The sequence below is a fragment of the Tupaia chinensis genome, unplaced genomic scaffold (assembly GCF_000334495.1).
Source record: "Tupaia chinensis unplaced genomic scaffold, TupChi_1.0 Scaffold000258_1, whole genome shotgun sequence".
Classification (NCBI taxonomy): domain Eukaryota; kingdom Metazoa; phylum Chordata; class Mammalia; order Scandentia; family Tupaiidae; genus Tupaia; species Tupaia belangeri.
The window spans coordinates 1,085,811-1,097,241 of NW_006159738.1; the positions used below are offsets into that span (position 1 = coordinate 1,085,811).

General features: G+C 56.9%; 1 protein-coding gene across 8 annotated transcripts in view; it reads left to right on the forward strand.

Moving 5' to 3' along the window:
- The window catches only part of ABCB9 (ATP binding cassette subfamily B member 9), a 44,414-nt gene that overhangs the window by 13,004 nt on the left and 19,979 nt on the right, over positions 1–11,431 (forward strand). For 4 of the 8 annotated variants that reach the window (XM_014588094.1, XM_014588092.2, XM_027772188.1 and 1 more), the window contains exons 2-3: positions 4,233–5,020; positions 11,313–11,427. In XM_014588094.1, the coding sequence (XP_014443580.1) occupies positions 4,420–5,020; positions 11,313–11,427 (716 nt within the window). In that variant the 5' untranslated portion in view covers positions 4,233–4,419. Of the gene's footprint in view, positions 1–4,232; positions 5,021–11,312; positions 11,428–11,431 lie in introns of those variants that run through there. The other 4 variants (XM_014588097.1, XM_014588095.2, XM_014588096.2 and 1 more) reach the window with 2 other exon arrangements.

Sequence of the window (11,431 nt, forward strand, 5' to 3'; positions counted from 1 at the left end):
CGTGCGGGGGCCTGTCCCGGCAGCTCAGCCAGGGCTGGCCGGGGTGAGGGCCTGGACGGGCGGCAGGCTGGCCGTCCCCTGAGCCCCAGCCGGCCCTCGGTCCTGGCTCTGTTTGGAGTGGCAGTCGCTGACTAAGCAGCTGTCCACCCGCGGCATGCTTGAATCTGAACTTGAATTTGCCTGGAGGTGCTGGGTGAGAGCAGGCCCGGGGTGGGGGTCGTCACCCTGGGGTCCTTGCTGCTCCTCAGACCCCTCCTCAGCACGCCCCTGAGAGGTCGTTTTGAAGGCTCAGGGCTTCGGAGTTGACGGTATGATTCTGGAACTCGACAGCCTGGGTTCACCTGGCTCTGCCACTTCCTGTGTGACCTGGGGCAGGTCACTTAACCTCTCTGTGCCTCAGTTTCCTCAACTGTAAAGGGAGGGTCACAGCAGAACCTACCTCATAGAGCCCTGTGCGTGTGAAAGCGGGTAAACGACTTACAGCAGGGCCGAGCACGCACCCCTTCATGCCTGCCACCCGGCGTCAGCGGTCGTCCCTGGCATTGTTATCTTTGTCATCACCTCTGCCACCTGCCCAACCCTGCCCCCTGGTGTGGACTCTATTCTCCTTAGACAAACCCTCTCTGTCCACATCCATTGTATTGAAAAGCATCTTGGGGCCAGCAGACGACGTGGCGGTTACCTTGCTGGACTCCCACGTGGGTGATCGCGGTTTGAGTCCTGGACCTGGGAATGTGTGCGTGCGTGCCCAAGATCCTGGGGGGAGAACAGAGGAGAAGGGATTGCAGCATGGCCGTCCCCGCTGGGGGGTGATTGCTCCTGCAACCTCGATCTCTCCCTCTGTCTCTCTAGTGAGCTCATGCACCCTAAGGCAAAAACTTTCTTTAAAAAAAGAAGAAAGGAAAGCATCTTAGCCCAGCAGTTTAGAGCCCAGGTTCTGGGCCCAGACAGCTCTGAGTTCACATCCCAGCTCTGCTATCACCTGCTGAGTGACCTTGAGCAAACGATTCATTTCTCTGGGCCTCAGTTTCTCCATCTACTAAATAGGAGACGTGACGCAGAAATTTCTCGAGGTTGCGGTGAGGCCTGAGTAGGTGAACTCGTGAAGCGTGAGGCACAGGCCTGGGCTCTTCTGTGCCAGGCAACACCCCTGGCTGCTGATAGTTACTGGCCGCCTGCTGCGTGCTGCAGCCATAGGGAGGTGGGACTGGGTGCCAGGGACCTTGCTGGCTCAAGTCTGGAGCAGGAGGCTCTGTCTCTGCCTCAGTTTCTTACCTGTGAATGGGAAGGCGGGGACCCAGGCCTCGTGGGGTTGTGTGAGGTGCCAACCCCTCTGCAGCCTGAGGTCAGTCCCCTCGGCTTGGCATGAGCTGTGGCAGGGTCTCTCCGGCTGCTCCTTTCTCGGTTATGACTCAGGTACCCTCCTGTCACCCCAGGCCTTTCCCCTCCACTTGGTTGCTACAGAGCTCTGCCCACTTTGCGATAGGACAACAGAAGCCCCCAGAGAGCAAGGCCGGACCTGAGTCAGGAGGTAGCGCTCAGGAGCACAGCCCAGCCCAGCTCCAGCCTCACCTGACAAGCCCCACCCCCACTCCCAAACTCAGGCCCCCAGGCCTACTTCCTGGAGCCCCTGAGCTCTGGGGTCTCCCAGGCCCCGGGTGAGTCCTGAGGGGCCCAGTGTGGGGAGGTGATTCGAACAAAGCCATTAAGATCCAGAAAATCAAAGAGACTGGGGCGAGGGTTAAGGGCCAGCCAGGGCTGGAGAAAAAAGATTCTAGAAGCTTCCAAGCAGGCGTAAAAGCCCCTGGGTTGCAGTGGGGTACAAACCACCCCACACCCTTCCAATTCACTGCTGGAGTAAGAGGGAGAAGGTTTATTCAGGGCTGCAGAGGTGGAAGCCGGATCTGCAGAGGAGGGAGGTGAGCCTGTGTAGAGCCCGCTGTAGGTGGGATGTGTCGCTCAGCAGCAGTTCCCACGTGCCAGGCACTGGGGGCGCATGTGAGGCTTGGCAAAGGGAGAAGCAGGCCCAGCACTAAAAGCAGCGGCCATTTCTTGCACCCTGCTCATCCTCACCTCATCCCTGCAGTGGCTACAAGGCTTCCCAGGTCTGCCCCGTTGCCCGTGCCCCTCTACCCACTTGGGGACCCCTTTCCTTGCTCAAGGACACCAGAGACACGCTCCTGCCTCGGGGCTCTGGCATTGCCTGTCCCCCTGTCCAAAATGCTTTTCCCCTTGAGAGCTGTTGCATTTTCGAAAAAGTTGTGACATTTTTTTCTATTTTTCTGTGCAAAAATGCATCATGACTTTTCTAACAACCAAGTGCATTGCAGACTCCCTAACCTCTTTTTATAGACTTTTTAAAAAGAATTATTGTTAATTTTATTAATTATCATTATTGTCATTTTTTATTTGGGCATGTGCACTCACCAGAGAGAGAGACAGAGAAAATGAGAAAGCAAACTGCCAAGTCTGGGACTCAAACCATGGCTGGCCATGTGGGAGTCCAGTGCCTTAACCACCATGCCACCTACTGGACCTTTTTTTTTTTAAGGTTTTTTTTTTTTAAGAATTATTTTATTTAACTGTATTTATTTATTTTAATTTGAATGGAGAGGGACAGAGTGAGGAAGAGAGAGAAGGAAAGTGAGAAAGCCAGCCGCCAGATCCAGGACCTGAACTGCAGTTGACCATGTGGGAGTCCAGCACCCTTAACCACCATGCCACCTGATGGCTCCTTGTTTTCATCTGTAGATGTTTTTGCTATAGAGCACGTGAGCTCCCAAGAAAGAGAGATAGAAAGACAGAAAGTGAGAAATCACCCCCGCAGGGGGGATGGCCACGCTGCAATCCCTTCTCCTCCATTCTCCTTTCAGGATTCTGGGCCCACCTGCACATGCACCCGGCATGATTCTCAGCTACTGGGTCTGGGACTTGAACTACAGGGGAGTCCAGTGCCGTAGCCATTACGCCATTTGCTGGTCCCTGGGCCCCTTGTTTTTTAAGTTTAAATCTTTTTTTCATGAGACAGTAAGTGTCATAGAAGTTAAGGCAGATGGATCCCACGTGGCTAACTGTGGTTCAAGTCCCAGACCCAGTAGCTGAGAATCATGCCGGGTGCATGTGCAGGTGTGCCCAGAATCCTGAAAGGAGAATGGAGGAGAAGGGATTGCAGTGTGGCCATCCCCCTTGGGGTGTGTGTGTGTGTGGTTTCTCACTTCTCCTCTCTCTATCTCTGTCTCTCTGTTCAAAACCACACCACCTATAAAAAAAAAAAAAAAAAAAAAAAAATTGGGACCAGCAGTTGGCTATGTCGCTGGACTCCCATGTAGTAGACCGTGGTTTGAGTCCTGGACCCAGTGGCTTAAACTCGCACCAGGTGCGTGTGCATGCGTGCCCAAGATCCCGAGAGGAGACTGGAGGAAGAGAAGGGATTGCAGCGTGGCCGTTCCCCCGGGGAATGATGTCTCACTTTCTGTCTCTTTGTCTCTCTTTCTGGTGAGCACACGCGCCGTGTAGCAAACACCTCTCCCAGGAAAGAAATGTATGCATGATAGAGAGCACGGGTGCCTGTGGGACGGGAGAGGCGGGCCCTCTGCAGGGCCTCGTGCACCACAGCGCCCTTCCCCCAGCCCCTCAGCCTGTCCGCACCTTGGATGTGCGTATGCCCGTGCCCAGCGCATGTTCAGAACCCTGGTCAGCCACGTGGCTTCCAGCACTGCAGTTCCATTTGCTACTGCCTGTGGTGAGTGAGAGCGAGAATTAGACCTTTCTGACAGTCTCTCACCCTGCACTATCCTCTGCCCCAGCCCCCCGTCAGCAAGGTTAGAGGAACACACTGCCAGGCCCAGCCTGAGTCGGGCCGGGAACTGACCCAGGCCTCATGCAGCCCCAGCCACTGCACCAGGGTGCCCTCCCGTTCAGCCACCCCGGCAGGGCCTTGCTCATGCCCTTCAGGCCTCGCGCACGTGTTGGCCTCACATTCAGGCTTTTCCTGCCCCGTGGTTTAACACAGCCCTGGCCTCCCCATCTCCCCCTCAGTCCTCAGCGCACTAGCTGTCTCCCGCTGGCCGCGTCATCTCACAGAGCCGGGGCATTGGCTACGATGTTCGTTGTTAAATCCCCAACGCAGAAAAATCCAGCCCACCGCGGGCACCCGTTAGATACTCCCTGAACCAAAGGAATCTTCCCAGCACCCCGAGAAGTCAGTGCTGTTGTTATTGCCATTTTCACAGGTAAAGAGAGACTCAGAGACATCAAGTGACTTGCCCAAGGCCACACAGTCAGCAAGCAACAGCCCTGCAGCCTCGCCCTGATGCTCGCTGTTGCCCCTGTAGGTCCAGCCCCGCCCCACGCACGATGACTGCGCTGCCCCCCTGAGCCAGCACCTGCCCCTCGGCAGCAGCGCCGCCAGCCGGCAGGATGCGGCTGTGGAAGGCGGTGGTGGCGACGCTGGCCTTCATGAGCGTGGACGTGGGCGTGACCACAGCCATCTACGTCTTCAGCCACCTGGACCGCAGCTTGCTGGAGGACATCCGCCACTTCAACGTCTTCGACTCGGTGCTGGACCTGTGGGCGGCCTGCCTGTACCGCAGCTGCCTGCTGCTGGGAGCCACCATCGGCGTGGCCAAGAACAGCGCCCTCGGGCCACGGCGGCTGCGGGCCTCGGGGCTCGTCATCACCCTCGTGTGCCTCTTCGTGGGCATCTACGCCATGGTGAAGCTGCTGCTCTTCTCCGAGGTGCGCAGGCCCATCCGGGACCCCTGGTTCTGGGCCATCTTCGTGTGGACGTATGTCTCGCTGGCCGCCTCCTTCCTGCTGTGGTGGCTGCTGTCCACTGTGCGGCCCGACGCCGAGTCCCTGGAGCCGGGGGCGGCAGCTGAGGCCGAGGGCTTCTCGGGAGCAGGCCGGCCACCTGCCGAGCAGGCGTCGGGGGCCACGCTGCAGAAGCTGCTCTCCTACACCAAGCCCGACGGGGCCTTCCTCGCAGCCGCCTCCTTCTTCCTCATCGTGGCTGCGCTGGGTGAGTGAGGCTCAGGGCCTGGCGCCAGCAGCCCAGCTGGGTGGGCAGAATTACCTCTTAGATTTTCTTTCTAATTGCTAGAGGGCACAGCACTCTAGAGAGGTAGAGGAGAAAGCCCCTCTAGTGGGTGCAGTCACCCACGACCCTTCCTCCCATTTTCCATTTTGTCAGGATTTGAGGCGTGCACTGGGTGCACGCCCCAAATCCTCCGAGACCAGGATTTGAACTGTGGTTGGCCACGTGGGATCGGGCTCCCTTAACCATAGACTACAGGACCAGTGCTCTCTTCTTACATTTTTAACATTTTACTTACATGGTTCAAGCAGCAAATTTAAGTGAGAAGGAAAACATCGTGAGTTCTACTAATCCCACCTCTGCCTGTCCTGGTCCCCCGCCAGGGCTCACTACAGGACAGGAGGAAGTCCCCGAGCATTCCGAGAGGGCAGGAAGCCGTCTCTGTTTGTTCTCCAGCATCCTCCTGCAGTGGCAGGGGCAGCACATGCTGGCCGCCAGGCTGCTCCCAGTCTGGCGCACACGCAAGCTATGTGTCCGGCTCGTCTCAGCTCTCAGCCCAGTCTAGAACTTTCCCCGTCAGGGCTTCTCTCGTTTACTCAGCTGTATAATATTCCATCGTGGGACCAGTAGATGGCATAGTGGTTATGTTACTAGACTCCCACATAGTCAACTGCGGTTCGAGTCCCAGACCCAGAGGCTTAAAACACCCTGGGCTCATGTGCATGCGTGCCCGAGATCCCAAGAGAATGGAGGAAAAGGGATTGCGGCGTGGCCATCCCCCTGAGGGGTGATTTCTCACTTTCTGTTTCCTGTCTCTGTGTCTCTGGCGAGTGCATGCACTCTATAGCAAAAGTCTCTCTTAAAAAAACAACAAACAAACAGAGCTTCAGCGTGTGACTACACAGTGCTCATTTAGCTGGTCTCCTGTTTTGGACTCCTGAGTTGTTTTGGGTCTGTCTCTCTTATAGTAAACAACTGCACATATCATGTGAATGCAGATGGATATGTGAAATAAATCCCTAAAAGCAGAATCCCTGGGTCAAAAGGGTTTTTTAAAAATTCACACACATGAGAGAGACAGAGACCGGGAGAGAGACCCTCCACAGGGTCCGGTCCTGTCGCAGTCCTCTTCCTCCAGTCCTCCGTCCCCCAGGATCCTGGGGACCCGCACACATGCCTGGCATGTGTTCAGTTCCACGCTGGGGACTCGACCCACCACTGTCCTACGTCTTCCAGCTCTGCAGCCTGGTGCACAACCTGCCATACGGCAGAGGCTGAGCCCAGGCCAAAGGGGGTTTTGTAATAAAGCAGAACAGAGGGACCGGCTCCAGGGCCTGGCAGTTAAGACAGCTGAATCCTACACGGCCAACATCGCAGTTCAAGTCCTGGACCCACCAGGCATGCCTGTGTGCGCACCCCAAATCCTGGAGAAAGAGGCTGAAGAGAAGAGATTAGGGCATGACCATGCCCCACGGGGGATGCTTTCTCCCTCTCCCTCTCTCTGTCTCTCTCTGGTGAGTACATGAGACCTCTAGCAAAAGAAAGGGGAAAAGAAACCACAACAGAGTAGGAAGCACCCACGCGTGCTGCCGATGGTGAGGCGAGACTCCAGTCTTGTGTGCTGCTGCACAGCGCCCCCTGGCGGGAGCCCTTGCATATTTGTGACCACGGGTCCGGTTGGAACACTTTGAAAGCACGGCTCCAGCAGCGTGGGTGGAAGGCAGCCCCTGCGAGGTTGAAATGCCGCTGGTTCTGTGGTGTCCTAATGCCAGTCCTGGCCCTTGCTCAGCTGTGTGACCTCGGGCAAGGCAGTCAACCTTTCTGAGCCTTGTCGGCGGAATGGGGACCTCAGACTGCTACTTCAGGGTGCTGTGAAGCTCAGCTGAGAGGTGACAGGGGAAGGGCATGTGTGCACGTGCAAAATCCCGGTGAGAGCTGAAGGGACTGCGGTGAGAGCGTGCCCCCGGGGGTGTTCTCTCTTTCTCTCTCTTTCTCGCCCTCACACACGTAGCCTCTGACAATTAAGGAAGAGGAGCCAGCAGGTGGTGTAGAGGCTAAGGTGCTGGATTCCCACATGGCCTGCTCCACAGTTCGAGTTCCAGACCTGGCAGTTTGAAAATCACACTGGGTGTGTGTGTTCATGTGCCCAAAATCCTGAGAGGAGACTGGAAAAGGGATTCCCGCCAGGTCTGATTACTCTTTCTCTTTCTCTCACTCTGCCTCTGGTGAGCACATGCACCCTATAGCAAAGACCAAAAAGTAAAATTAAAAATATATATATTATTTTATTTATTCATTCATTATTTTAATTAGACTAAAAATATATATATTATTTTATTTATTCATTCGTTATTTTAGTTTGACTAAAGAGAGAAAGTGAGAAAGCTAGCCACCAGGTCTGGGACTCAAACCGTGGTCAGTCATGTGGGAGTATCCAGCACCTTAATCACCATGCCACCTTGGTCCCCCCCCAAAGGTAAACATTTTAAAATAATAATTAAAAATCAAAATAAAAGGAGATAGGCAGACCCCAGAACTGGCCCTGATTCTGCAGCCCCTTCCCTCTCTTTCTTTAAATGTTTATGTTATCGTTTCGTTCATGACGGAGAGCGCATGTGCATGTGCTGGAGCCAGAGCAGCACCCTCTCAGGGTCTCGCCATGCCGCAAGCCCCCAGCCCGCCAGCCCGCCAGCTCTCAGGTCACGAGCAGCGTGTCTTCAGGCCGACCCGGGATCCAAGCCCGTGCTTGGCCCCTGGCTCCGGCTCTGCTGGGCACGCCCTCCTGCTGTCACCCTCCATGCCCTCCGTCCTAGCCCCGTGGCAAGTTAGGCCACCTACTAGACTTGCTGAGTCTCAGCCTCCTGGTCAGTGAGATGGGTGCAGCGGCACCCATGGCGCTGGGAGTGGCGGGTCGGCGAGTTCACGTGAGTGAGGCAGCTCGGACAGCTCCCGGCTGCGGAAGCTCCCAGGAGAGCTTAGCGGATACGAGGGTCAGGAGGACCCCGTCCTTTTACCCACACCGTTTCTCCCATGCGTGCTTCAACACACGGCCCTGCCTGGGACGCCTGCGGACTTGGTCTATACCTCAGTTACAGCCTAGATGACACGGAAGTCGGCCTGAGCTCGCCCGCCTCCCCTAGCAGACCCGAGCCCCGGGGCCGGGCCAGCTCTGGCTCACCCTGGGTCCCGATACCTGGCCCGGAGACAGGCCACTGAACGAGTGAATGAACGGCCATCCTGCCCGTGCAGGCTGGAGTTGGCCCGCGACCTCACTTCCTCCTGCTGGGGCCCCTCACCAGTGGGTGGGCGCTCAGGGGGTACAGACATCCTGGAAGACAGCCACACGGACTCTGCCAGGCTGCAGGATCGCTTCGGGGCTCAGCCAGAGGCTTGGGTCCCTTTTGGCAGGCTATTTAACCTGGCCAGACCTCGGGTTCTCATCCCGAAATGGGACCTGCGTGGGTTATTGAGAGTCAGAGGGGGGTGAAGCCACACCTGTCAAAACTAAATCTCAGCTGTTAGGGCTGTGCGATTTGTCGTTAGTCAATCAACAAGCACTTAGCGGTGCCCACCTTCTGCCCTCTCATCATCTGAAGAGTAAAGCCCTCCCGTCCTGGAGGAAAGCTGACAGTGAGGGCTCCCGTTGTGGGATTCCTTAAGATGTATTTCATGTCGGGGCTAGCAGGTGGCGTGGAGGTCCAGGTGGCTGGGCCCCACATGGCCAACTGTGCGGCTGCACACCTCGTGTCTTCAAAGATACACCAGGTGCGTGTGTGCGCGTGCCCCAAATCCCAAGAGCGGGATGGAGAAGGGACTGCAGCGTGGCCACCTCCCCTGGGGGGCGATTTCTCACTTTCCCTCTCTCTCGCTGTGTATCTCTCTTGGGTGAGCCTACATGCTTCTCTGAGCCTCAGTTTCCTCCTCTGCAGAAAGAACTTCCACAAGTTGGGAAATGATAATGCAACATGTACATAATGGGAGACTTGGAGGAGAGGGGCCAGCTGGGGTCAGCAGGCGACATAGTGGTTAAGGCCTGGACCCTCATGTAGACACCTGCGGTTTGAGTTCCAGACCCAGTGACTTAAAACTCAAGCAGGGCGGGGCCCGTGGGTGGCATAGTGGTTAAAGGTGCTGGATTCCCACATGGCCGACCATGGTTTGAATGGTGGCTTGCTTTTTCATTTTCTCTTTCTCCCTCTGTCACTGTCTGGTCAAATTAAAAAGTAATTATAATAAATGGAATTAAATAAAGAAATAATTCTCTCTTTTTAAGGAAATTTAAAAATTTATTCTTTATTACTATTTGATCAGAGAGACAGAGAGAGAGGGGGAAAGTGAGAAAGCAAGCTGCCAGATCCGGGACCCGAACCGTGGTCAGCCAAGTGGGAGTGTCTAGTGCCTCCACCATCACACTACCTGCTGGTCCCCAAATAAATAACTCTTTAAAAACAAAAACAAACAAACAAGCAAAACCAGAGCACATGTGCATGTGTGTCCAGAGTCCTGATAGAAGAATGGAGGAGAAGGGACCGTGGCATGGCCCTCCCCCCTGCGGGTGATTTCTTGCACTCTGTCTCTCTGGCAAGAGCACTCACCCTACTAAAATAATCTCTAAAAAAAAGGAAAAAAAAAAAAAAAGGAGTGGGGCCAGCCACTGGAAGGTCCTAAGGCAGAAAGGTGCCTGATTATAGAGAAATAGCCGAGCTTGGCCTAGCCAGGACAGGGTGGGGACAGCGGGGAGGGAAAGGGTGAAGTCAGGTCGCTCTGAAGCCCGGTCCTGCTGGTCCCTGGCTGGCTGGGAGCCACTGGGCTGCTTCTATCTCCAGGGCGCCAGGTCCGAGTTAGGAGCGGTGCACCTGCACCCGCCCTCTGCAGAGCACAGCACAGGTTGCTGGGGCGCGGGGAGAGTTGGGGAGTTGGCGAGGCGGGCACCTGCTCAGGCAGCGACACAGTCCGACTGGAGCGAAGGCAGAGCTGAGCGCCTTGCTGTGGGACCGGTTCTCGTGCAGACGCAGCGAGAGTGTGCGGGTGTGCTTAGTGTGCACAGCCCCCCCGTGGTTCTGGAGGGACTCAAAATGCAGTTGGAGCTCGCGGGTGCCGCTTTCCCTGTGGGTAAGCTGAGGTCCTCCAGTTCAGGTGCCCGGAAACTGCATCTTGCTGAGGACAGTGGGGACAGTTCTAGGCTGCTACCTTGTGGTTCCTCCTCTGGGGCCAGCAGAGGGCACCAGACCCTCACGGTTGGCCTCGCTGTCCAGGGAGGGGCCAGCCAGGCCTGTCCAGGCTCAGCCGCTGACCTCTGTCCAGCACTGGCTGTACACCCAGCCCCAAGCCAGCTCGACCCGACAAAAGGGCCACACTGAAAACAGTCCCTGGGCCGGCCGGTGGCACGAAGGTTAAGGCGGCTAGATTTCACCAGCTACCTGCACTGTTCAGTCCCGGACCCGGGGGCTTGAAAAACACGCTGGGCAGTGCGTATGCCCCACATCCTGAGAGACTGCAAGAGAAGGCGTAGCAACGGGACCTCCCCACGAGGGCGCGTTCTCGCGTGACCCCCCATGAGGCGCATTCTTGTGCCCCCCGTTTCTGGCTGGCAAGCACACGCCAGCGAGTAGACAGCGCGCACTCCTGGGATGCAGGAGCACCTGCTGGCACGAGCACGTTCCGCTCCGTGCCCGCCGTTTCCGTAAGATGAAGGCGGGCGCTCCAGATGACAGGAGGACAGGGACAAGGAGAGACCCACTTGGAGGCCTCTCCCTGACTCGCTGTGTGAGCTCTGGTAAATCGCTCAGCCTCCCCATGCTACCCCAGGACTGCTGTGAGGACACAGCGGGGCAGTGGACAAGCACTCACCTCTACTCACCAAGAGGGGGTCGTGGCGACTCCCAGCATGGCTTGGACCAGAACCCACATTCCGAGGGCCTAGAGCTCGACTCTGAACCCTCCACTGAGAAAGCCAGGTTCAACTTTGGTGCCAGCCGGGCACTGGTCGGCTAGGTGGCCTCATCTGGGCTCTCCTCTCCTCCCCTGAGCAGTGGAGGTGATGACAGGGCCTGCTGCAAAGCGCATGCATCATGTGGGCGCCGGGGCCCTGCTGCTCAGAGCTGGTCGCCACTTCCGCTCACAGCCAGGCTGTACCATCTGTGACTGGCATGTCCCATGCTCCTGTCCCCTGCAGAGGGGGGCACTGGGCAGCACAGGCCCCACGGGGGCAGGCCTGAGGGGGCAGAGCAGGCATGGCATGGGCTGCGGCCGTCCTGAGCCCACCGTTCCTCCCCAGGAGAGACCTTCCTGCCCTACTACACGGGCCGGGCCATCGACAGCATCGTCATCCAGAAGAGCATGGACCAGTTCAGCACGGCCGTGGTCGTCGTGTGCCTGCTGGCCATCGGCAGGTAG